The sequence below is a fragment of the Globicephala melas genome, chromosome 10, assembly GCF_963455315.2.
Source record: "Globicephala melas chromosome 10, mGloMel1.2, whole genome shotgun sequence".
Classification (NCBI taxonomy): Eukaryota; Metazoa; Chordata; class Mammalia; order Artiodactyla; family Delphinidae; genus Globicephala; species Globicephala melas.
In genome coordinates, this window is record NC_083323.1 from 21,120,182 (window position 1) to 21,147,939 (window position 27,758).

The 27,758-nt window shown below is 37.0% G+C and overlaps 2 protein-coding genes across 8 annotated transcripts in view; one reads left to right on the plus strand and one right to left on the minus strand.

Annotated features, from left to right (window-relative positions):
• ACTR6 (actin related protein 6) overlaps window positions 1-20,967 on the minus strand; it is a 31,658-nt gene extending 10,691 nt beyond the window's left edge. Inside the window, exons 1-8 of the mRNA XM_030856286.2 lie at window positions 20,830-20,967; window positions 18,765-18,882; window positions 18,112-18,180; window positions 17,119-17,242; window positions 15,790-15,925; window positions 15,641-15,697; window positions 5,508-5,606; window positions 5,334-5,412 (exon numbers count right to left, since the gene is read on the minus strand). Of these exons, the coding sequence (XP_030712146.1) occupies window positions 5,334-5,412; window positions 5,508-5,606; window positions 15,641-15,697; window positions 15,790-15,925; window positions 17,119-17,242; window positions 18,112-18,180; window positions 18,765-18,882; window positions 20,830-20,897 (750 nt within the window). The 5' untranslated portion in view covers window positions 20,898-20,967. The remainder of the gene's footprint in view (window positions 1-5,333; window positions 5,413-5,507; window positions 5,607-15,640; window positions 15,698-15,789; window positions 15,926-17,118; window positions 17,243-18,111; window positions 18,181-18,764; window positions 18,883-20,829) is intronic.
• A 4,305-nt stretch (window positions 20,968-25,272) lies between these two features.
• BLTP3B (bridge-like lipid transfer protein family member 3B) overlaps window positions 25,273-27,758 on the plus strand; it is a 105,882-nt gene continuing 103,396 nt past the window's right edge. For all 7 annotated transcript variants that reach the window (XR_004039341.2, XR_004039340.2, XM_060305923.2 and 4 more), the window contains exon 1: window positions 25,273-25,554. Coding sequence is in view for 2 of the 7 variants with exons in the window: in XM_030856287.3 (XP_030712147.2) it covers window positions 25,511-25,554 (44 nt within the window). In the remaining 5 variants the exon portion in view is untranslated. The remainder of the gene's footprint in view (window positions 25,555-27,758) is intronic.

A 27,758-nucleotide genomic window follows, 5' to 3' on the forward strand; every position in this document is an offset into this window, starting at 1 on the left:
ACCAATATATTAACCATGTTCTTGGAAGTTTCAGGATTCTCAAAAGTTAGAAAAATGTGGTCTTCTCTGCTGTTGCCTAACCACACACATAAATAACTACTGACTCTTAATATAGCTATTCCCCCAAAGATGATCTGGCTTTATTCCACACATTTTAAAACAGAAAGAAAGAAAAGGAGAATAGAGGAGAAGGAACTTCATAATCTACCTCTAAGAACAGAGTGATTCCAGTTTTTAAAGAACAAAGAACATACTCTAAATAAAAAACACTGTACCTTATGTTTCCAGCACTATCTACTTTCACTCCCCTGGCCTTGCCTTAGATTTTTATTGGGCATTATGGTTTTATTCTATTAGGATTTCCCCTTTCCCTTGTGCAAAAAGCCTACATCATTAAACTTCTTTATTATTTATTCAATCTCTATTCAAAAAACAGTTTCCAAAATGATTTAAGCAAATACATGGACTATATCACTGAAATTCTTTTGCTATTTATTTTCTGTTAGCCCACCCAGTCTGTGAGCTGTGCTCCTGAAGGGGCCAGAAAAAAATAATCTCCTTCTACAGCATTCTACATCATTAAAATAATGGTCCCTCTCAATTGCACTAAGACTCATCAGCTTTTCTAGATTGTTAAAGACATTAACTTCATTTGACTCATATATGCAATTTTCCACCTGTAACAGAGTATATCCCAATCCTCTATATAAATATAAAAATACTTAAAATATATGAAAAGAAATATTAATAATTTATTGTTAAAGAGTAAAGTATATAAAAACTATTCCTTAATATAATTAGTCATCTACTCTCTGTTCAGGTTTCAGCTACCTCAGAGAGGCTTCTTCTGACTCCCAAATAAAAGATCCCTCTAGTATTCTTACTATCTTCCTCAGAGAGGCTTCTTCTGACTCCCAAATAAAAGATCCCTCTAGTATTCTTACTATCACCCTGTATTATCCTTCATCATCTACACTGTTCGCCATCACATATCCACTACCCAGTATAGCATGCCAGTCAACAATGTGGTGTTTGTTTTAGGCATTTTAAATACATTATCATACTGAATTCTCATATAACCCTGTAAGGTAGATATATTTTCCTTTTACTAATGATGCAATTGCGCTAGGCAAGGTTACATGACTTGCTCAAGATCATTCAACTAATAACTTGAGCACACGCAATATATTCCTCCTACTACATTGCCTCTCTTAACCTGGATATGAATGATTCTGATTTCTATCATTTGGAAATTCCATGCTTGAAACTTTCTTTTTTTTTTTTAATTTTTTTGGCCACGTCATACAGCATGTGGGATCTTAGTTACCAGACCAGTTGATCAAACCTGCAACCCCTGCACTGGAAGCATGGATTCTTAACCACTGGACTACCAGGGAAGTCCCTTGAAACATTATTTTTAAATAAAAATATCCTAAAAATTACACAAAATTCACAATACCCTAGGAAGAACAAGGAAAGCTACACATCACTTTCAATCCGATTAAACTATGGTTGCACTAGCAAAGAGAAGAATATTATTTCTTCACAGATAAAGTATTCTTCCTTCTCAGGCAGAATGGAAAATACTTCCTATAAATTTACAAATTCATTTAAAAATGATATTGGCTTGAATGTATAGGATATAACTCATATTGTCAACACTCAAAATAACTTGAGACAGATACAGACTTGGAGAAACTTGGAGAATTTAATTTGACAAAACATTAGAAGTTATCTAATCCACAGCCCTGATTTTACAGAAGAAGATCATGTGACTGACCCAGGGCCAAATATCTAACTGGGGGAAAAGCCAGAACTAGATATCCTTGCTGAATGTTAGCTCTAAAGCCACTAATCGTTAATATATAATCTGGAACTACAAGTATTTTCTGTTTCTAAGAGTACAATTTCAAAAAGATTTTTGTTTTAGACATAGACAAATGAAGGAATTTATAAAGGCTGCTGGGAGTTGCTATTTTAGTCAATGCAAGTCATGATTACTGTACAGCCCTCATAAATTTCATTCTGGTACCATGAAAGAAATGTTTAAACTACAATGGCTCTGCAGAAAGTGATAACAGTTAACTATGAGGACAATTTTCTCAATTTAGGTCAGTAAAGCATTCATTACACTTTCGTAAGCATCCTCTTTCTGTTAAAAAATAAAACTGGAATTTCTATCGGTTGTAATCAGTAACAATATTACAGACCTTATTATTATTGTTACTGTCATCAGTACTAGAAAATCAAGGTTGTAAGTTTTTCCTAAGTATTTAAAAATATTCTTGAATAAACTATCAAGGTCCGAGTTTAACAATATCCTAAGTATAAAGGCTCTCAAACAAGTATAATTCTCTTTCATCTTATGCAGTATTGTTTTTCTAGTTTCATAAGTATTTAACAGCCCTCATCAAAGATTTTGATTGTCAGGCAATGATGAAAACAAGTTAATCAAGTATTAAATTTAAAAAATACATTTTAGGAGTAATCCTAACATATACAAAATATAACCATTTCTAAACCTTAAAAATTATTAAGATGTACACAATTTAACATGTATTATGGTAAAAATGTTCACATTAATTGACAAAGTAAAGGTTAATCCATTATTTCTGAAATAAATATTTGATGTAACATTCCATCATCTGGTAAAAGTTCAGTCCAACTGACTATGTCCACTCAACTGATGTTAAAGTGTACAAGTAACAGGGAGTCTATACTCAATTAGTGAAGTGCCGTCATTAACAAGATTCTGATCACAAGGCCAAAGGCCAATAAAAGAGCTGCAAACAATACAATGTGGCTTCTGCCTTTTTTCTCCAAAGCTGATGAGTAAAACAATAATCAACTGGGGGAACAACCATGACTCTACTAGCTCACTATGTAAGGTGTAGGATTGAGAAATCAAGGCTTATGATTTGGGAAGGAAGCTAGTGGAGTTCAGCAGATAATGTCCAATAAACTGGTAAGTTCTCATTTGCAGGGCAAGCGAGAACTACATTTTAAAAAAGAGAAAGATTTCCAAACATAGCTGATAGTCCAATCACCTGGAAGAAATTTTTTTCTTTTTTAGAGATTAAGTTTAAGTTTTCAAACTTAGGCACTAAGCATTTCCAGGGACAGGGACTGAGAACATGGATACCAATTGTTCTTCAAGTGACCCAGGTGATTTTTAGTCAGGTTTGGAGGAACTGGGAATTACTGAGACTTTACTCGGGGTCCATCCCTGTAGAAATATGGATTACTTTACCACCATGAGTCCAGAGTGCTATAAATTCTCCACAAGGTGTTTTATATCACTGGACTGTTTTAATCAGCTATAATAAATGAGGATGATCAAACGTGCCTAATGAGAAAGTGGCTTGGTATCTATATATTTGGGGCAGTTTTCCCTGTCTTGTAAAGAAAAAAATACACCTTCCATATCCTAAGTGGGACATGGGCTTCCAGTTTCTCTCCCCATTTCATGCCAGACAACATGATCCCGTAATGTCACAATTCCCACTTCTAAAAGCTGGCTTTGGTCCTTCTGCAAGGATATGTTTCTAAGGACACTACAGGATGATTTTGATTTTATGAGGACCTGGGTAGCCTTCTCTGAATTCTGATGTGTATTTCACCTCAATAATCTGGCCACCAAATTTTTTTAATTTCAGGCATAAAAACAAGTATAAATAATTATATAAAACCCATATATCTGGATTTCCCTGGTGGCGCAGTGGTTAAGAGTCTGCCTACTAATGCAGGGGACACGGGTTCGAGCCCTGCTCCAGGAAGATCCCACATGCCGCAGAGCAACTAAGCCCGTGCGCCACAACTACTGAGCCTGCGCTCTAGAGCATGCAAGCCACAACTATTGAGCCCATGTGCCACAACTACTGAAGCTCATGCGCCTAGAGCCCGTGCTCCGCGAGCCCGTGCTCCGCAAAAAGAGAAGCCACTGCAATGAGTAGCCCATGCGCCACAACGAAGAGTAGCACTCGCTCACTGCAACTAGAGAAAGCCTGTGCAAGCAACGAAGATGAAACACAGCCAAAAAATAAATAATTTTAAAAAAAAAAGAAAAAACCCCATATATCCATCAACCATTTTAATGTAACTTCACAGATATAACACTCCCCCTTTAAATTTGGTGTTATCATTCACATACATAGTTTATATACTTTTACTTCATATTTATAAATTCCTAAACATAATAATTATTCTGAATAGCCTGAAATGGTATACGTCCTTCGAAAACTGGCTTTTAGACATCATCATGTTTTAGACAGAAACACATTTCTGAGACTTATCCATGATGATCATGTAGCTCTACTTCATTTTCACTGCTTATTTTATAATATGAATATATCAAAATTTATCTATTTTTCTACCATTAATGGCTACCTAGGCTCTTCCCAATTTCTCACTCTTTTAATGTATACTACAATGAACATTACCATACATGTCCCCTTGAGAAAATATCTCCTTGTGCTTAAGTTTCTGACCAAAGATTTTTAACTTCCTACCATTCCTCACCAAGCCAGTAACTAGAAGGGCAAACTTCACATTTACCCAACCACAGAACTGATAATTTACCTGAGCTGCTCAAAGATAGGGAGAAATTACTTTGTTTTCACATCCAAGATAAACTCTTCTCAACACTTTGAAAGTGCACTGGATTTTGCTGTTTTCAACTACAATCTGATAGCAGAGCCTTGGGTCAGCTGTGCCAGTAATATTCACAACAAATAACCTACTTCTAACTGGACTTAAACTAATTCTTAATGAAACACAAAAGGGTAAACCATAATATAGGTAATGATACTGTTAATCTCCAGATTTGTCCCATGTGCTATCATGGCAGATAGTTCTTTTTCTAAATAACTTAGTAGAGATATTAACTAATAATTCATACACTGGTGCCTAAAGAAATGGCCACCAGGCAGGAAGGCAGTCATCAACAACTCTGTGAGATTCCACCCATCCCAGCTGGATGCTGTTCAAACCTGACTGAGGTGGTCACTTGAAGAAATATCATTGAGTATTTTTTAAATGACCTTACATCACAGACTTAGAAAACAAACTTATGGTTACCAAAGGGGAAAGGTGGGGGCAGGGATAAATTAGGAGGTTGGGATTAACATACACTATTATATATAAAATAGATAATCAACAAGAACCTACTGTACAGCACAGGGAACTCTACTTAATACTCTGTAATAACCTATATGGGAAGGGATCTGAAAGAGAATAGATATATGTATAACTGAATCACTTTGGTGTACACCTGAAATTAACACAACACTGTAAATCAACTATACGCCAATATAAAATAAAGTTTTAAAAATTACCTTACAAAAGCCCTTTTTAATTGTACTAAAGTCAGGCAAAACATAGTCTACCATTACTGTATTTTCTTCTCCTTTCAACCTGGAAAACAAAACATAGACTTATAAAATATTTTAACTATGTGTAACATTACCCAAGAATCAACTTTCTAGTTCTTAGGTTACCATTATACATACTTGGCAATATCCATGTCTCTATAAAAATCCTGAGACACATAGCATACATCTTCTTTCACTTGATTAATCACATGTGTTTCGTCCATAACATGTAACTGCCTAAACAGAAAAAAAAAAATGGTAACGTGAAATAAAAAAAATTTAGACCCACCACCAGTCCCTCCCATCAGGAAACTTGCACAAGCCTCTTAGATAGCCTCATCCACCAGAGGGCAGACAGCAGAAGCAAGAAGAACTACAATCCTGCAGCCTGTGGAACAAAAACCACATTCACAGAAAGACAGACAAGATGAAAAGGCAGAGGGCTATGTACCAGATGAAGGAACAAGATAACACCCCAGAAAAACAACTGAATGAAGTGGAGATAGGCAAACTTCCAGAAAAAGAATTCAGAATAATGAGAGTGAAGACGATCCAGGACCTCGGAAAAAGAATGGAGGCAAAGATTGAGAAAATGCAAGAAATGTTTAACAAAGACGTAGAAGAATTAAAGAACAAACAAACAGAGATGAACTATACAATAACTGAAATGAAAACTACACTAGAAGGAACCAATAGCAGAATAACTGAGGCAGAAGAACGGATAAGTGACCTGGAAGACAGAATGGTGGAATTCACTGCTGCAGAACAGAATAAAGAAAAAAGAATGAAAAGAAATGAAGACAGCCTAAGAGACCTCTGGGACAACATTAAACGCAACAACATTCGCATTATAGGTGTCCCAGAAGGAGAAGAGAGAGAGAAAGGACCAGAGAAAATATTTGAAGAGATTGTAGTTGAAAACTTCCCTAACATGGGAAAGGAAATAGCCACCCAAGTCCAGAAAGCGCACAGAGTCCCATACAGGATGAACCCAAAGAGAAACACACCGAGACACAGAGTAATCAAACTAGGAAAAATTAAAGATAATGAAAACTTATTGAAAGCAGCAAGGGAAAAATGACAAATAACATACAAGGGAACTCCCATAAGGTTAAGACCTGATTTCTCAGCAGAAACTTTATAAGCCAGAAGGGAGTGGCATAATATATTTAAAGTGATGAAAGGGAAGAACCTACAAGCAAGATTACTCTACCTGGTAAGGATCTCATTCAGATTCGATGGAGAAATCAACAGCTTTACAGACAAGCAACAGGTAAGAGAATTCAGTACCATCAAATGAGCTCTGCAAAAAATGCTAAAGGATCTTCCCTAAGTGGGAAACATAAGAGAAGAAAAGGACCTAGAAAAACAAACACGTAACAATTAAGAAAATGGTAATAGGGACAGACATATCAATAATTAACTTAAATGTGAATGGATTAAATGCTCCAACCAAAAGACACAGGCTCGCTGAATGGATACAAAAACAAGACCCATATATATGCTGTCTACAAGAGGCCCACTTCAGACCTAGGGACACATACAGACTGAAAGTGAGGGGATGGAAAAAGATATTCCGTGCAAATGGAAATCAAAGGAAAGCTGGAGTAGCAATACTCATGAGATAAAATAGACTCTAAAATAAAGAGTGCTACACGAGACAAGGAAGGACACTACATAATGATCAAGGGATCAATCCAAGAAGAAGATATAACAATTATATATGCACCCAACATAGGAGCACCTTAATACATAAGGCAACTGCTAACAGCTATAAAAGAAGAAATCGACAGTAACACAATAATAGTGGGGGACTTTAACACCTCACTTACACCAATGGACAGATCATCCAAAATGAAAATAAATGAGGAAACAGGGGCTTCCCTGGTGGCCCAGTGATTGAGAGTCCGCCTGCCGATGCAGGGGACACGGGTTCGTGTCCCAGTCCGGGAAGATCCCACATGCCGCGGAGTGGCTGGACCCGTGAGCCACGGCCACTGAGCCTGTGTGTCTGGAGCCTGTGCTCCACAACAGGAAAGGCCACAACAGTGAGAGGCCCGCATACCGCAAAAAAAAAAAAGAGGAAACAGAAGCTTTAAATGACACAATAGACCAGATAGATTTAGTTGATATTTATAGGACATTCCATCCCAAAACAGCAGATTACACTTTCTTCTCAAGTGCGCACAGAACATTGTCCAGGATAGATCACATCTTGGGTCCCAAATCAAGCCTCAGTAAATTTAAGAAAATTGAAATCATATCAAGCATCTTTTCCATCACAACGCTATGAGATTAGAAATGAATTACAGGGAAAAAAACGTAAGAGACACATACACATGGAGGGTAAACAATACGTTACTAAATGACCAGGAGATCACTGAAGAAATTAAAGAGGAAATCAAAAAATACCTAGGGACAAATGACCATGAAAACACGATGATGCAAAACCTATGGAATGCAGCAAAAGCAGTTCTAAGAGGGAAGTTTATAACTATACAAGCCTACCTCAAGAAACAAGAAAAATCTCAAATAAACAATCTAACCTTACACCTACAGGAACTAGGGAAAGAAGAACAAACAAAACCCAAAGTTAGCAGAAGGAAGAAAATCATAAAGGTCAGAGCAGAAATAAATGAAATAGAAACAAAGAAAACAATAGCAAAGATCAATAAAACTAAAACCTGGTTCTTTGAGAAGATAAACAAAACTGATAAACCATTAGCCAGACTCATCAAGAAAAAGAGGGAGAGGACTCAAATCAATAAAATTAGAAATGAAAAAGGAGAAGTTACAACAGACACCACAGAAATACAAAGCATCCTAAGAGACTACTATAAGCAACCCTATGCCAATAAAATGGACAACCTGGAAGAAATGAACAAATTCTTACAAAGGTATAACCTTCAAAGCTTGAACAAGGAAGAAATAGAAAACATAAACAGACCAATCACAAGCAATGAAATTGAAACTGTGATTAAAACTCTTCCAATAAACAAAAGTCCAGGACCAGATGGCTTCACAGGTGAATCCTATCAAACATTTAGAGAAGAGCTAACACCCATCCTTCTCAAACTCTTCCAAAACATTGCAGAGGAAGGAACACTCCCAAACTCATTCTATGAGGCCACCATCACCCTGATACCAAAACCAAACAGATACTACAAAAAAAGAAAATTACAGACCAATATCACTGAGGAATATAGATGCAAAAATCCTCAACAAAATACTAGCAAACAGAATCCAACAACACATTAAAAGGATCATACACCATGATCAAGTGTGATTTATCCAGGGATGCAAGGATTCTTCAATATACACAAATCAATCAATGTGATACACCATATTAACAAATTGAAGAAGAAAAACCATATGATCACCTCAATAGATGCAGAAAAAGCTTTTGACAAAATTCTACACCCATTTATGGTAAAAACTCTCCAGAGAGTGGGCATAGAGGGACCCTACCTCAACATAATAAATGCCATATACGACAAACCCACAGCAAACATCATTCTCAATGGTGAAAAACTGAAAGCATTTCCTCTAAGATCAGGAACAAGACAAGGATGTCCACTCTCACCCCTGTTATTCAACATAGTTTTGGAAGTCCTAGCCATGGCAATCAGAGAAGAAAAAGAAATAAAAGGAATACAAATTGGAAAAGAAGAAGTAAAACTGTCACTGTTTGCATATGACATGATACCATACATAGAGAATCCTAAAGATGCCACCAAGAAACTACTAGAGCTAATCAATGAATTTGGTGAAGTTGCAGGATACAAAATTAATGCACAGAAACCTCTTGCATTCCTATGCACTAATGATGAAAAATCTGAAAGAGAAATTAAGAAAACACTCCGATTTGCCATTGCAAGAAAAAGAATAAAATACCTAGGAATAAACCTATCTAGGGAGACAAAAGACCTGTATGCAGAAAACTATAAGATACTGATGAAAGAAATTAAAGATGATACCAACAGATGGAGAGATATACCATGTTCTTGGATTGGAAGATTCAATATTGTGAAAATGACTCTACTACCCAAAGCAATCTACAGATTCAATGCAATTCCTATCAAATTACCAATGGCATTTTTTACAGAACTAGAACAAAACATCTTAAAATTTGTATGGAGACACAAAAGACCCCGAATAGCCAAAGAGTCTTGAGGGGAAAAAATGGAGCTGGAGGAATCAGACTCCCTGACTTCAGACTATACCTCAAAGCTACAGTAATCAAGAAAATATGCTACTGGCACAAAAACAGAAACACAGATCAATGGAACAAGATAGAAAGCCCAGAGATAAACCCATGCACCTATGGTCAACTAATCTATGACAAAGGAGGCAAGGATATACAATGTAGAAAAGACAGTCTCTTCAATAAATGGTGCTGGAAAAACTGGACAGCTGCATGTAAAAGAATGAAATTAGAACACTCCCTAACACCATACTCAAAAATAAACTCAAAATGGATTAGAGACCTAAATGTAAGGCCAGACAGTATCAAACTCTCAGAGGAAAACATAGGAACGACACTCTTTGACATAAATCACAGCAAGATCTTTTTTGATCCACCTCCTAGAGTAATGGAAATAAAAAGAAAAATAAACAAATGGGACCTAAAGAAACTTCAAAGCTTTTGCACAGCAATGGAAACCATAAACAAGATGAAGAGACAACCCTCAGAATGGGAGAAAATATTTGCAAACGAATCAATGCACAAAGGATTAATCTCTGAAATATATAAACAGCTCATGCAGCTCAATATTAAAAAAACAAACAACCCAGTCCAAAAATGGGCAGAAGACCTAAATAGACATTTCTCCAAAGAAGACATACAGATGGCCAAGAAACACATGAAAAGCTGCTCAACGTCACTAATTATTAGAGAAATGCAAATCAAAACTGCAATGAGGTATCACCTCACACCAGTCAGAATGGGCATCACGAGAAAATCTACAAACAATAAATGCTGGAGAGGGTGTGGAGAAAAGGGTATCCTCTTGCACTGTTGGTGGGAATGTAAATTGATACAGCCACTATGGAGAACAGTATGGAGGTTCCTTAAAAAGCTAAAAATAGAACTACCATACCACCCAGCAATCCCATTACTGGGTATATACCCAGATAAAACCATAATTCAAAAAGACACATACACCCCAATGTTCACTGCAGCACTATTTAAAATAGCCAGGCCATGGAAGCAACCTAGATGCCCATCGACAGATGAATGGATAAAGGAGATGTGGTACATATATACAATGGAATATTACTCAGCCATAAAAAGGAACGAAATTGGGTCATTTGTAGAGACGTGGATGGATCTAGAGACTGTCATACAGAATGAAGTAAGTCAGAAAAGGAAAAACATATATCGTATATTAACGCATATATGTGGAACCTAGACAAATGGTACAGATGAACCGGTTTGCAGGGCAGAAGTTGAGACACAGATGTAGAGAACAAACGTATGGACACCAAGGGGGGAAAGCTGTGGGGGTGGTGGGGGTGTGACGAATTTGGCGATTGGCATTGACACGTATATACTGATGTGTATAAAACTGATGACTAATTAAAAAAAAAGAAAATTTAACCATAACTTACAATTATCATTTAAAATATTTTTCTGGAATTAAATTTTCAGGTAACTGATTTTTTAAAAATATTAAATTTTTGAATGTGTAAAATATTTTTTACTTTATGGAATACCCATTCCATTATGTTATTTAATCTCCCCATTATCCCTCTAAGGGCAAACAGTTCAGTTTGCAGAAGGAAATTGAAAAGAGAGGTTTTAAGTGGCAAGGATTATCCAATTAAAGGGAAACATTTTCTTCCAACCATTCTGAATAGAACGTGGTAAAATGCCTTAACTATGTGCACTTTCTTTTCCTATTAGACAAGGACTGTTAGTCAGCACCACACAGTAATTAGCAAAAAGTAGATGCTTAGGGCTTCCCTGGTGGCGCAGTGGTTGGGAGCCAGCCTGCCGATACAGGGGACACGGGTTCGTGCCCCGGTCCGGGAAGATCCCATGTGCCGCGGAGCAGCTGGGCCCGTGAGCCATGGCCACTGAGCTTGCGCGTCCAGAGCCTGTGCTCCGCAACGGGGGAGGCCACAACACTGAGAGGTCCGTGTACCGCAAAAAAAAAAAAAAAAAAACAGCAAAAAAAAGTAGATGCTTAAATATTTGATGAGTGAATCAGAGACAACACAGGCTTAATGTAGAAAATAAACATGTTTTTAAAAACAAACAAAAATGTGAGGTTATTTCCTTTGAATATTTTTCTCTGCACATAGATTTTTACTTTTTATGTTTTAGCCCAAACGTTATCTCATGAACATTTTCTTATTCTATTACATATTCTTTAAAAATATGATTTAATGCCTTATCATATTTCTTTTTAAATTTAATTTTATTTACTTTTTTATACAGCAGGTTCTTATTGCCCTATCATACTTCAACCAGAGGGATCTATTAATATGTATTTATCCATATTCCAAATATTGAAAGTTTAGATCAGGAGGAAAAATACTCGTGTGTTTATAAACATGGACTTTGGAGTCTGAGACAGGCTTAATCACAACTTAGTAGACAAATTACTTTATTTCTTTGGGACTCAATCTCTTCAACTCTAAAAGGGTAATAAGTTCACCAACTTAATACAGCTGCAAGAAGTAAATAATTCTAATCATACATGTAAAGTGTTTAGCATAGTCCCTGTATTCGAAATATAGGCATCTTAATCGATATCTCTGATTATCCCATTATTTATTCATACTCTAGGACACATAATATGCAATACTTAGTCTCTTGGTATATTGCAAAATTGTTTACCAGAAAAGTTATTTCAAATTATACTCTGACCAGCAGCAAATAAGAGTGTCCATATCACAAATCTGCAACACCTTTTGAAAAAATTCTATTAATTTGGATTGTAAGAGTAGTATTTTAATTTGCATTTTCTGTACTAGAATGTGCCATGAGGAAGAGGAATTCTTTTCTGTTTTGCATCCCAAGCTCCTAAATAAATGCTCAATAAATATCGCAATTGAATCTGTGATTACTACAGATGTTTAACACTTTTTATGTCTGAGAATTATCCATTTTATAACCTTTGACAGCATGTAATTCTCCAATGATTATCTATTTGTGCCACTGACCATCTGTATTCTGAAAATTATCTAACCATTTTATACTGGGGTAGTGTTTTTCTTATGGATTGATAAGAGCTCTTAATATATTAAAGAAAACAACCCTGTGTCATATTTCTTTTAGGTTTATTTCTCAGGATTGTTTACTTTAGTTTTGCTTACAAAGGCTTTTGATGTACATAAGGTTTAAAATTTTTACATAGTTAAAAAACAAAAGCTGGCAAAATCTATCCTGCCCTTAAGTCAGTTGTTTTCAGACTAAACAGAGACAAAAGGGGGGCTAAGGGTGCTGGTAATATTCTGCTTGAACTGTGTTCTGGTTACATGAGTGTATTCACTTTTTGAAAATTCACTGAGTTGTACACTCATGGTCTTAAACTTCTTTTTATATATGTTTTACTTCAATAAAAAGTTTATTTTAAAAAGAAGTTGTAAGAAAATACACCCTTTGTTACTTCTTCCACTTTTTTTATTTTAATAAATTTATTTATTTTTGGCTGCATTGGGTCTTTGTTGCTGAGCGTGGGCTTTCTCTAGTTGCGGCGAGCGGGGGCTACTCTTCATCGCAGTGCGTGGGCTTCTCATTGCAGTAGTTTCTCTTGTTGCACAGCGTGGGCTCTAGGAGTGCAGGGTTTAATAGTTGTGGCACGTAAGCTCAGTAGTTGTGGCTTACGGGCTCTAGAGCGCAGGCTCAGTAGTTGTGGTGCACAGGCTTAGTTGCTCTGCGGCATGTGGGATCTTCCCAGACCAGGGCTCGAACCCGTGTCCCCTGCCTTGGCAGGCACCACCAGGGAAGCCCTCTTCCACTGTTTTTATGCTTAGCAATTCAGTTAAATATTTCTTGTGGTTTTATTTTTATATTTAAGTCTTACAACCATCTGAACTTCAGTGTATAAGGCAAAGTAAAATCTTAATTTTTCTCCAAACAGGGAACTTTACCTGTATCTTTTCTTGAACAGTTACTCCCCTCCTCATTGGTTTCTGATGCTTTGTTTAATATGTAATTACTTTTTTTTTAACATATAATGTTTGATTTAGGATTAACAATTCAGTGTCACTGATCTGTCAGTTAATTCTTTTTTTAAAAAAAAAAAATTTATTTATTTAATTTGGTTGCACTGGGTCTTAGTTGCAGCATGTGGGATCCTAAGTTGCGGCATGCGAACTCTTAGTTGTGGCATGCATGTGGGACTTCATTCCCTGACTAGGGATCGAACCCAGACCCCCTTCATTGGGAGCACAGAGTCTTAACCACTGCACCACCGGGAAGTCCCTGTCAGTTAATTCTTATACAAGTGTCACCTTAATTTAATTATTAGTTTTAATTTTTTTAATCATCTACTAGAGAAGTCTCTTTTCATTATCATTCTTTTTCATCAGTATTTCTAGTTGTTCCTGCCAGCTTCTTCTCTTCAAGTTGGACTTCAACAGCCTTGCTTTTAAAAACATATGAATTTTTTTTCATTCAGTGTTTCATTCAGAAGGACTAAGTATATAGGCTTTGGACTGAAACTGCGTGGGTCTTGGTTAATGTCCTCATCTGTATCAGCCTTCCCTTACCTTTCTAATTTGCTGTTTCTGGGAAAGGGAATTAAACAACTAAACTTTTTGAAGCTGAGCCTAATTCTGTTTGGTTTCATAATGAGTAACATTCACGTAATCATAATATTGTAAATACTATTTATAAGTTTTCTATTTTTAAAATTAATCTACAATCAAGGCAAGAAGACTTAACTATAGTAAAGAGCATTATGTAAATATTATAAATTTCAATAATTAAGAAGAAATGGTATAGCAATGAAAAAAGTCAATCTCTAAAGGTTACATACTATATGATTCTGTTTCTCTAACATTCTTGAAATAATAGAACTATAGAAATGGAAAGCAGATTAGCAATTGCCAAGGTACTGGGACAAGGTGGGGGAGCAAATATAAAGTGGGAGCACATAGAAGTTCCTTTGTAATGGTGGAACAGTTCTGTATCTTGACTGTGGCGGTGTTTATGAGTCTATACATGGGATAAAAACCACACAGAACTAGAGGCGGACTAGTGCACGTAAAAAATAGTGAAAACTGAATATAATCTGTAGTCTGGTTAACAGTATTGCACCAACGTCAATTTTATCATTTTTATGTTGTACTAGTTATATAAAATGTCACTAAGGGTACACAGGGCTCTGTGTACTATTCTTGCAACTTCCTGTGTCTGTATTTCAAAATAAAAAGTTTTTTTTTTAAATGCGCTGGAGATGGGTAAGACAGCTCTAAGGGGATTGTGGTGATGGATGCATATGCTAAAAATCATTGAACTGTACACTTTAAATGGGTGAATTGTATGGTATGAGAATTATATCTCAATAAAGCTGTTTAAAAAAGTAATGATACATCTCAGAGAAAGAAAAGGAGGGAAGAAAATGTAGATGCACTTATTTTCATATATAACACAGAGGGAAGCCAAGAGATACTGACAGTATCATACCGGTCAAAGTTAATGTAGCAAAAACTGAGATTTAAGAATTCTACTTATGTTTTTAAACACAATAAAACTAAAAATAATAGCATTAATAAAATTTAGGAGGCAGGAGAAGACTTGGCACGTGATTAAGTACTAATTCTTCATCTTTTAATAGTGGACAGTCAACTAATATTGGCTAATCCAGAAACATATCAATATATTATTAAGGCTTATAGAGATTAAAAAAGAGTAAAAGATAATAAAGTTGAAATATTATGCTGTGTATGGAGTAAAACTGACAAGAGAAATGGAAAGGGAAGGCAGAGATTTATTTTCTTTTTGGATCCTTATTTCCTTATACGTATTTTTAAATTTGTTTTACGAGGTACATATACATTTGTCATTGTAAAATATTATTAAGTATTAAGCTCTCTAGAATTTGGAAATGTCTTTTTGGTGGACACTACCATTTCATATGTTAGAAAGCTTTTCAACTTGAACATCATTAGTATTTATATATGTGATATAGTCTTCTAAGCAATAATATAGAATTGCCACCTGAACTTAGAACTAAAGGTAAGGAATAATTTTAAATTACTTTAAAAAGTTCACCCCCAGCATCCCATCCTCCCAAAGAATCAAAGTTAAGTATTACCTGTAAGATATAATCTCTTTTAGATGATTGGTTAGGAGTTTTCCTCCCACATTTATCCTAAAAGGGGAGAATTCAAATTTGGTTCAGTTTATTACACATTTCATTCAGTTTTATTCTAAGAAATAAGATGAAAATTGAATGCAACTCACCGAATAATTGCTTCTTTTTTCTTTTTACTTCTACAATAAGGAACTATATGTGTAAAGGAATATCCACTATCTACAATGATACAGCATAATTCAGAAGGATTATCTCGGAAATACCTATGTGCACTGAGAGCCCCAGCTATTTAAAAAAAAAAGATAAAGAAAAAATAAACACACTGAATAAGAGTACAATTAATTTAAAGCAATAAATAAAGAAATGTAGCAAACTAAAACAAGCAGAAAGACAAAAACTTTATTTATAGGAAAAATGCTAATTTAAAATAACATTCCTAATTCTGTCACAAGTTCTTTATAATGCTTAAACTTTAAAACATGATATTTTTGTGGAAAATGACAAAAAATTTGTGATCAACTTTTAAAGGTAAATATTCACTTCACAGCTTATAATAATTATTTTAATAGCAGATGATTTTACTGAGAATTTATTACATGCTGGGCACTATTCTAAACTCCATGAGTGTGTGTGTTTTAATCCTCACAACAATCCCATTTCACAGATGAAGAAAGTGAAGCACAGGGAAGTTAAATAATGTGCCCAAGGTCACATGATTAGAAAGTAACAGAGCTAGGATTCAAACATAGACAGTGTGACTCCAGAGCAGGGTTTCTCAACTTTGGAACTCCTGACATTTTGGGCCAGATAACTCCTTGTTGTTGGGGGTTTTACTGTGCATTGTAAGATGTTTAGCAGCATCTGTGTCCTCTACACATTAGATGCCAGTAGCGCCCTCCCAGTTGTGACAACGAAAAATGTCTCCAGACTTTGTCAAATGTCCCCAGGAGCAAAATCACCCTTGGTTGAGAACACTGTTTAGAGATTATGCTCCTAACCATTACAGTATACTGTTGCTTATACAGACTTGAATTCTACAAGCTAAATATGTGAATACTTTCTTTGTACAGTCATGTAATGTGATTCTAGCCTTTAATAAACTTACTTCTAAATAATACTTACAGATTATTTTCCCTCATATTGGCAGCCTGAGCTATTAACATTATTTCAAACAATAATAATAACAATAGCAGACACATCAGTGACAGAAAAGACAGCTAACTCAGAAACAATAATCTTTCAGAGATTAGAAATGTGGCTAGTAACTTCATTAGGGAGAAATATCATATCAGTAAAAAGATAAAGTGAGAGAAATCTGACTAGATAATCTCTAAGGGTCCATCTAGTTTTTAAATTCCAGGTTTTATTTCCTTCAAATCAAAAAGAATGTCACCCAATATTCTTGGACCTTAAGTGTTTCTTTACTCTAGTCATATTCATATTCACATAACTCAATTTCAATAAAAACTTTAACTCACCATTTACTCTTAATACTGCTTGAAACTGGTATTCTTCAAATAAGATTTCATTCATTGACTCTTGAATTGAAGTGAAGTTAAAATATGGTTCTGTGATAATAATATTAGTGTCTAAAAAATCAACCTATGTGAGGAAAAAAATTCCCAAAGTTTTGTAACTTTGTAGTCATAATTATAAGTACTTGTTTTATATATATAAACACATTTATTTAATCCTCACAATAACCCTAGGAGACACGTCTTACTATTATTCCCTTTTAAAAGGTGAGCAAACTGAGGCACAATAGTGTTGAATGAGTTACGAAGGTCCATATAACTAGTTAGTGACATACCTAGGATTTGAACTTGGGAAGTCTGGTTACAGAATACATGCACTTTAACTATTATATAATTTTAACTCTCTTAATGATAGCATTGATAAAATGGTACTGTCAAATTGTTTAAAGATAATTATGCAAAAGTAATAAATGATACAACTACAGGCACTGGGACTGTTATTTTGTTTTTAAAAGTTAAAAGGTGAGAAGCTTTAGAATATTTAACGTTTACATAATTCTCTCCCACACACTCTTAAGAAGCATTAAAATTTGAACATTTTCTCAGTATACCTAAAGTCACACTAAAGATATTAAAAGCACAAAATTTTAACATTGTATCATTCACACATTCAGATATATCAGCAAAAATATTTTATTGTGAAAAAAATTAGACAGTGTATTGGTCTAAGAATAGCAGAAATCTGAAGTAAAAATTTTAATCTTAAGTTTCAAACAGACTATCTCTTCTCAACTTCAAATTCCACTTCACAATGGAAATTCCATTCACTTGCACTTATTTGAAAATCAAAGTGAAGCACAGTAGATTAAATGACTTAAATATATATAAGAAACGTATTCAAAAATTTATAAATCTTAAGATATAAGCACAGATTTAAATTTTTCATTTGAATAAGACATGGAAATAGAAATTTGAATACATACTCCAATTTGTTACCTGATACATTTCTTTTCCAAAAAGGTAATCCCAGACTTGTCTTTGAACATCCCAATTCACCAAGTAGCCCTAAAAAATTTGTTTTATGAATTTAATTATCAAAAATATTTGAACAATTTTTTAAAAATCAGATTAATATATTCTAAATCACTGATTCTTATCTCTTTATGGTCACATTCACCAGTCTAATGATGTTTGAATTTGAAACCTATTATATTGGTATGTTTTTCTCCTTTTAGAAATTCAAAATATTACAAATTAACAATAACCAAAATATCAAGGGTTCAAAAGACACACCAATATGTAGAGATGCCTCTCTATACTCTTTTTCTTTAATGTGTTCGTTTCATTTAGCTTTAACATAAACAAGTAAAATTCAGTACCCACAATCAGTAACTAAATCATGGTCATTTATTTTTATTTTTATTTATTGAAGTACAGTTGATTTTTTTTCATTGAAGTATAATTAATCATGGTCAATTTTTTAACATGACAATTTAAATTCAACTTTTGGTTTTAATAAGATCTTAATTAAAATAACTTTTTCTCAGAGATTCAAAAATATTTTCATACATACAAAATCTTAAATATACATTCCAAATTATCCTTCAGTTTAGGTCTTTAATGCTAGAAATGACATACAGTTGAATTACCTTTTGAAAAGGAAGAATATAAAAGAGTCCAGAAGGATCCTTTATTTCATCTATCTGGTTGGCAGTAAAAGTTTTAAGACGTGCCGTTTTTGACCTGAACTGACAGTTAGGAATAACTCTATAAACAAAGAAACAAATAATGTAATTATTCCCTAAATACTTAGTTCCTAAAAATACATTTACCTAACCACCACCCTTGGTGTCAAAAAATATCCAAAACCAGTGTTTCTCATTCTGTCTTCAAAAAATTTTTACATGCCTTTTTTTTTTTTTAAGGTTCTAGTATATACCAGTTCTGTACTGGACCCATTATCGTTCTCAAATAATCTTCAGGACACCCTTATGGGTGGGTATTGGTTCTGCCACTGCACAGAGGTGAAGAGGGGCTGAGGTAAATAAAGTTCCTGGAAAATTCTTAATACCATTCTGGTAAGAAAAAAAAAAAAATCCAAGTTCAAAATTCTGACCATAAAATTAAGTTTCCATGGAGTCAAAGATTTTCAATCAGCAAGATGCTATAAGGTACAGATGTAGGAAGTAGTTTTAAATATAGTTGCTGCGCACCATGGGTTTACAATCTGGTTAGGAAGACAAACTAAAACCATTATCCATCATACATGTGTACACATGTATGTGTGTGTATGCATGTGTGTGTGCATATATATGCACACACATACAGAGAAAGGGATAGAGAAAGTGAAGGGGAACATGATTTGTCACCCCAAAACATTCCACTTTGGTATAAGGATTATTTTGCGCTAAAGGCGATTAAAATCCTTGCATTAATTGGGATAATACTGTAAAAATGTTTTATACCTGATTATTTCACTTACTATGCTGTCATTTTCTCTATGTTTAAATAGTCTTCAAGGACATAAAAACAATATATTTTAAAATTTATTTATTTTATTTATTTTTGGTTGCATTAAGTCTTCATTGTTGCACACAGGCTTTCTCTAGTTGTGGCGATTGGGGGCTACTCTCTTCGTTGTAGAGCACAGGCTCTAGGCGTGCGGGCTTCAGTAGTTGTGGCACACGGGCTCAGTAGTTGTGGCTCACCGGCTGAGTTGCTCCGCAGCATGTGGGACCTTCCCAGACCAGGTCTCAAACCCATGTCCCCTGCATTGGCAGGCGAATTCTTAACCACTGCGCCACCAGTGAAGCCCAAGGACATAATTTTAAAACCTGCCTTGTAGTCAATCTTGGCTGTATTACAATTTTAGTCAATTTACTGTTCTTGAATATTTAGCTTGCTTCTCCCTACACCTTTGTGTCACCATACACAATGTCTATACATGATAATAGAGTATTCCGCACTCTTATCAAGACTTCTAAATTATTCCTTAAGTAACTGATAATAGAACTGCTGTCAAAGGATGAGAACAATGATACACATTGCCAAAATAAGACTGTAACAATATACATTCCTACGCAGTTTGTCCTCTAAAAAAAGAAAAAGGAAAGGAGGGAGGAAGGGGAAAAGTCCCCTGTGAATACTCTAGAGCAAAAGTGTGTCTTTTAATTTGCTTAGTCTCTACTCAAACATAGTTTATGAAAGCCAGTGTAGTATTTGTTTGAGTCTGATTAACCAGGTCAGCCAATGAGCACTTAGAACGGCTAAAGTACAAAGCCTTCAAAGTCTACAGCCACTGAAACAGTGGTTTTTACACTTTTGGGGGCCATGGAACCCTTTAAGGATCTGATGAAAGCTATGATCGCGTCCCCCCAAAAATGCATATACACAAAAACGTTGCCCACGATTCCTGAGGGTTCATGAACTTTGTGTACGGACCCCTCTTTCGGGAACCGATTCCTTAGAAGCCTATTTTCCTGAACTATTTCCTGTTACGAAACGAAACACGTCCCACTTCCGGGGCCACGTAGCCCAAAGTTAGTACCCATGTCTCACTTCAAAGCATTCAAACTACCCAACTCCAACCAGAGCATCCCTCTGCCTGAGGGCCGCGCGGGGGCGTTTGCAGTTTACAGACGTCCCAAGATGAAGCGTAATATACGTAACTACTAGGCATATATGCTTTGTCCCTCGGAGGAAGCGAACACTTACGAGACATTTTCATGGCTGTAACCGATTTTGGCGTTGTAGGCTCCGTTATCCAGCACTAAGGTCGTCATTTTAGTACTAACCGCAGTTGCTTTCTTTTCCCGACCCTTCTGCTCACGCTTTTTCCGGCACTCTATGGTGGCACCCACGGAGCGTAAGGGCGCTTCCGCTCTCCCGTAGCAACTGAGGACGCCGGAAGGCAGAGATTGCACTGCAGCCCAGCCTGCCAGCAAGAGTCGTAACGTGCTTCCTGTCTCAACCCATTTACGTTTTGGCCAGATCCAATAAGAGAGAAAACGCTGTTTTTTTTCGCCCAATGTGTGATTGTTCTTTACTTTTGCAGATTGAGTCGCTCTTGGGAGTTTCTTCTAACCCCTATAACGAACCATCTTTGTGGGGGGTTGGGGGGGAAGGTGGGTGTGTGTGTGTTCGAATAGTATTGTTCAGACAGTAACGTCTTTTGAAGAATAAATTGCAAAGCCATACGCAGCACGGAATTGGATATGAAGACTCTTCAGCTTTATTGCCCACCACTGCCATTCTGACTGTTGGATCCAACCACCCTGTTACAAACACGGAACACGTCAACACGTCAACCGCCTCGCTTTTTTAACTCACAGTCTTCCCTGTCTGCTTGTTCTTCTGCACGGAGTTTTGTGTCTTATCTCAAAAAGCTTCTAGACTTCTGACACACTCCTCCTTTCCCCTTCCTGAAATTAGGTGTTCCTCGTATGTGTTCCCTTAATGTCTTGGGCTCACTTGTCTATATCGTAATGGTTAAGAGAATGAATTTTAGGTTGGAATCCGGACTCTGCCACAAAATGGCTGTGTAACCTTGGGCGATAAAGATAAGGGTTAATACTTAGATAGGGCTTAATGCGTGTGGTTAAATTGTTCTAAGAGCTTTATGTATATTTACTAATTTAATCTTTACAATTTATGAAGTAGGTCCTATTATTGAAATCAAAGATAGTAGTTAAGAGTGCAGTCTCTGCATTCAAACTCCTGGGTCAAATCCTGGCTAACTACATGTTTTGGACAGGTTAGTTAACCTCTCTACACCTTAGCTTCCTCATCTGTAAAATGGACAGGTTAGTTAACCTCTCTACACCAAACCTTTTGGACAGGTTAGTTAACCTCTCTACACCTTAGCTTCCTCATCTGTAAAATGGAATACTATAATAATCCTCCCTTGCAGAATTATTTTATGAAGAGTAAATGATAAAAGTCAAGTACCTGTTAGTAATTATCATCATCGTCATCCTTTTATCATGTGATCATTGTTACCTTTGCCATGGCAAACTCCTTTAAGTTAGGCATTCTATTGGTGTCTATATTCCTTTGTATCAAAAAGTCATTGAAAGTCCAAAGTTAGTTATGTCCAATTTTAGTCATTCTATTTTCTCTAACAATATTAAATTGATAGGATCCCCCATGTAAAAAATATTTTATCAGTCTTACATCACAGAGTAACCATCATTTCTATTCACCTCTCATCTTTTAAAATAGGCTCTTTCAAAAAGCTTCCCTTTTCCCTTTCCTTCATATTTACCTGATCCTGGATCAAGATCATTTTTGTTCTTGGCTTCAGCTATCATTGAATACCAATAAATCCTAAAGAAGAATTTCTACCCCCACCTGCAACCTGAATGTTTCTATCCAGGGGTCCTGAAATAACCTTAAAGGTAACAAATCCAAAACAATTTTATCTCCAAAACTGCTTGTTTCACCTATATTACTTGTCTCAATTAGTGGTGTGCCCCAATATCTACCCGGTGCCCCAAACTAAAAACCTCAGTAAACTTCAACTCCAATCCTTGTATTAATCTCTGGAATTTGTCCTTGACCCTTTTTTGTTTATTTACCTTTACTGATACTGCCTTATCTTTCACCAAAAATAGTAATGCTGCCGCCTTCTCAAGGCTCCTGTCTCCATTCTCTTCTCATGATCTGTCCTCTGTACTGCCAGTATGGTTATCAGACTATTTTTCTAAATCAGAAATCTGATCATCTTCCCCAAATTCAGTCACCATAGAAGTCTCCCAAGACTTGACACTGCCTATGAAATAATGTCCATACATTTGCAATCTCATCCCCCTTCAATCCATCCTACACTGTGTTGGTAAATATTTAACAACCGGATCTCCAAGAAAAAAGTCCTGATTTGTAGTGTTTACCATTTTCTGTGGTGAAAATACTGTCACAATGGCTGTTTTCAAGCTTTCCTGAACTCATCAAACACCAGAACACAGAGTTGGGAAGAGATGTGCACAACTGGTTCTCATGAGCCAGTATAAGCCAGTTTCAGCACAGACTGTTCAGTAAAAGCCCTGACTCTATTCACCTTCACACCATGCACTCTCCCCTCCCAGGTTTTAGTATAAAGAATCTCAAGCATGTAACTATTACTTTTCAAATACATGTATATTTTGAGAATGTGTAATTTTAAAAGTTAAAAATATCACTCTGATATAAATACATAATGAACATGTGCAACAGATTTAAGTCACATTAATGAGTGAACTAACTTTATACCCTATCTTGTTGGTTCTTGCCAATATGAGTTAACAAATCTTTGATGCACATTCATTATATATTTGTATGACAGTCACATTTTTAACTTTTTGAAAATCATACTTTGAGAATTAAATACCAATTAACAAAAATGTAAATTTAAACCACAGTTGTGTCTGGCATTCTCTAAGTACTTAAACTTCATTAGCTTAATCCTCACAACAACCACATAGCTAAAAATCCACAGAGCAAAGTTTCCAATCCAAGTCTGACTTCAGGGCCAGTCCGTTTAACTTTAAACTGACATTCTCACCTTTGAAATAATATCTCCACTGTAAATCCATCTCTGGCTAAACAAGATAGAATCACTCCATCCCTTGTGTTTTCATAGCACTTTGCTTCTATTTTCAATTATGCTAAGGATAATAATAGCATTATTAAGAGCTTGACATATGCTAGGCACTTTGTTCAACACTATATATGCATAATCTCATTTAATCCTCACAAAATTGTGTTAGGTACTATTATCTCCAATAGATGAGGTAACTGAGGCTGAGAGTGAAATAACTTGCCCAAGTTTACACAGCTACAAAATGGTGGAGCAAGGCTTTGAACAAGAGTGTAATGATAGAGCTCAAGGTCCTAGCACTAGGAATTTAGCTTCCCTCTGAGGCTGTTAACTCTTTGATGGCAGGAACAGGTTTTGTTTGTTTAGGCTACCTAGTTACTTGAATAGTGCCTCATTTATAGTACATTATAAATGTTAAGTGAGTAAACAGTCAATCCACATATATCTCCTTTCCCTTGCTTGAAAAGGCTCAGGTGTTGGACTATATGTGTAAACTATCCCCTGGCCATCCCCATAGACACCCACAGCATTTTCTGATACATCCCTCAGAGGTAGTGTTATTCTCCCCCCCCCCCCACTTTTAGATGTCACCTCTGTAAACAGAGTGGTCATTTTCGCCTCTGTAAAATGTTGGTTTGGGGCTGGGTGGGGTGAAGGTGCAGAGCTGTAATAGTTCTCCCTGCTATTTCAACAATTTCCTTCCTTTACATAGAATTTTTTTTTTTTTTCGGTACGCGGGCCACTCACTGTTGTCGCCTCTCCCGTTGCGGAGCACAGGCTCCGGACGCGCAGGCTCAGCGGCCATGGCTCACGGGCCCAGCCGCTCCGCGGCATGTGGGATCTTCCTGGACCGGGGCACGAACCCGTGTCCCCTGCATCGGCAGGCGGACTCTCAACCACTGCGCCACCAGGGAAGCCCACATAGAAATTTTTAAGTGAAATTTAAAATCCTTATTTCTTTAGATACAACAACCGAGTGAGTTGGGTAAGGCTGATATTATTAATCTATTGTATAGAAGATTAAACTGAAGCTAAACGTAAGTAAATTATTTTCTCCAGCTTAACACAGCTAGAAAATACTAGAGCCAGGACTTAAATTTAGGCCTTCTAATTCCCAGGTCCTGGGTTCTATTAAGACACATTATCAACTTTTACTTCTCTTAGAATTTCTAGAGGAAACATCAAATTATAGCATTTAGCCGGGGGAAAAGCAGAATATCTAAGCAAAGGATAAGACACTGAGGCAAGAATATGAAAAAAGCTGAGTAGGTAAAGAAAGCAAAGCAATTAGAGCCGTTTGTAGAGCAAATTCTGACAGGGAAATGAAAAAGAGAAGATGTGTATGAAGAACTCAGTGATGGAGACGGGGACATGACTAGAGCGTGGGGACAGAGGTCTAAAACCCAAGAAGCTTCTGGGGTTGGGAGTCAAAGCATCCAACAGTGTCAGGGGCACTAGCGCGCTAGTCCCAGGGAGGGAGGCGGGGCAGCAAGAGCCTGTCCGGAGCCTGCGTTGCCCCGCCCCACCCCGAGCCCGCCCCGCCCCGAGCCCGCCCCGCTCCGGCCCTCCCCCAGATCTCTTAGGTGATGCTGCAGCCAAGATGGCGCCGGCGGCGGCCGCGGCTACCTAAGCGGAATGCTCCCGGTCCTTGGCGGCAGCGGTGGCGGATGTGGCCTCGGCAGGGGGCTCAGGTCTGTCCTGGGCGTGAGTGCTCACGCGCCTCTCCTCCGGCCGGGTTAACCCAGACAAAGAGGAGACGGCCACGAAGAGAGGAGGCAGTGAGGAACGGAGAGAGAGCGCGGCGACCCCCGCTTCGGCACCATGGCTGGGCTCATCAAGAAACAGATCCTGAAGCACCTCTCCAGGTCAGTCAGAGCCTCGGGCGTGGGCGCTAGTCCGCTTCCGCCCTAGTTGGTTATCAGAGGCAACCTGCGGCTTCGGGGGCGGCGGGGACTGGCAGCCGAGCGGGAGGCGACCCTCGGGCTCCCCGCTCCAGTCCGGGCAGAGGTCGCTGCCCCGGATCTCCCGTCGCCTGCGGCGCCCAAGACTGGCCTCACGAGTCAGTCCTCTGACGGGTTCGCCCCCGGACGGGTTCGTCCCTGGATGGGTTCGCCCCTGGACGGGTTCTCTCTCCCGGCTGGCTCGCGGAGGAGCGTGTTGGGCTGCCGGGGGAGGCGGCGGACTGGGATCGTTGCCGACACGGCGTCTGGGGGCGTTTGGAGGACCCCACTCGGGCGGTCCTGCGCGGAGGCTGCAGATGGTTTGTCACCCAGGTGCCCGGTGTCTGCTCGCCTCCATTCGGAGCTGAGTGGTTCCGTTAACCGAGGGCGTCTGGCGCAGTGTGGACTGTTAGGGCTGAGAATTGTTTTCTCACTGAAATGTTAACCTTGTTATTGTTCTGAATTCACTTTACCTCGCCGTTCCCAGTCTAATGCATTAGAGGGTGTGCCTGTTTGCACAGTTAGGATTTGTTTTAGGTAAATAATCAGAGTTACCAGCTTTGGCGAGTTCTTTCTGGAGTCGTTTTAGCCCCACATCATTCGTACAAAGCAGTTTTTTTTTGTTTGTTTTTTGCTTTATTTTAATCTAAGACCCATAAATTCAGGGAGCCAACATCTGTGGTAATAAACCCGAGACTTGTCATTCTTTCCATTTCGTAACGTGGTTTTAGTCGGAATCATGACTCAGTAAAGCTGGCAGTTTGTTACTGCCCCTGACTTCTCCATATTTGTCTCAAGACACAGGCTAAATGTAGGATCTTGTTTGCAAGTTGTTAACAGCGAATTCAAACTGCTTAGTTATGACCCTTTTCTCTGTTATTTGTCTGTAAATTAATGATTAATTTTAACTGATTTTAGGAAAACACTTGGGTGTGATGATATACTTTCGTAATACAAACAATTCTTGATTTTCCAAATCGTTGTATACCACAGGTTATATATTAGGGAACAAAATAATTATTTCTGTGATTCAGCAAATATTTTTCTCACTTATAACATTGAATAAGATATATTTTTTTGAAGTAACAAATTATAGCAGCATTTATGAATCTACATTTCTTAACATTATCACTAATTGGAAAGTTTCTTTTAAAATTGTCCATATAGTCCAATAATGAATTATCTCACTTTGGAAGATTTTATCTTTATTATTATTTTTTATGATTTAAGTAAGATCTGACTTATCAGATGTCCTCCAGCCTTTCTCATACTCAGTTCCTACAAGAAAATTCAGACCTATAGAAAATGATTTGAATTTCTATTTTCTCACTCTCCCTAGGATGATAGTACTTAGCTAGTTACATTCTAGATGCATAGGAGAAAAGTTTGTTCTGTCAGTGAGTGCCTTAGGGCATTAGAGTTTAATTCTCTTGTAGAACTCCAGTTTGGAAGGACTCTTAAAAATTAGTTGTAAAGGTAATGGCTAACTTCACAAAATAGACACGTTCAGAATTGAGCCTTGAGGATTACTTTGTTTGTTTGTTTGTTTTATTTTTTAAACATCTTTATTGGAATATAATTGCTTTACAATGGTGTGTTGGTTTCTGCTGTATAACAAAGTGAATTAGCTATACGTATACATATATCCCCATATCCCCTCCCTCTTGCGTCTCCCTCCCACCCTCCCTATCCCACCCCTCTAGGTGGTTACAAAGCACCGAGCTGATCTCCCTGTACTATGCAGCTGCTTCCCACTAGCTATCTCTTCTACATCTGGTAGTGTATATATGTCAGTGCTACTCTCGAGGATTACTTTTTAATCTGTATGATTTTCAATAGCTGTGTTGTAAATAACAATGATTTTTTTGAGATGAGTTTTTGAAGCACTTGAGTTTTCAGTTATTTCACATTTCAAAACTTCCTTAAGTCAGATGAACTGAAGAGCATCAAATTCATATTCTTGGTTAAAATATTAATCTTACTGCTGTTGCTGTCATTTGTCATCTCCTAAGAAAAATACAATTATTTATAAACATAAAGGATGACAGTAGAAGAAACAAGGTGGATGTTGTGATAAATTATAGTTACTCAAATAGGAATGAACTTTTGAAATTACCTGGGTCAAGCTT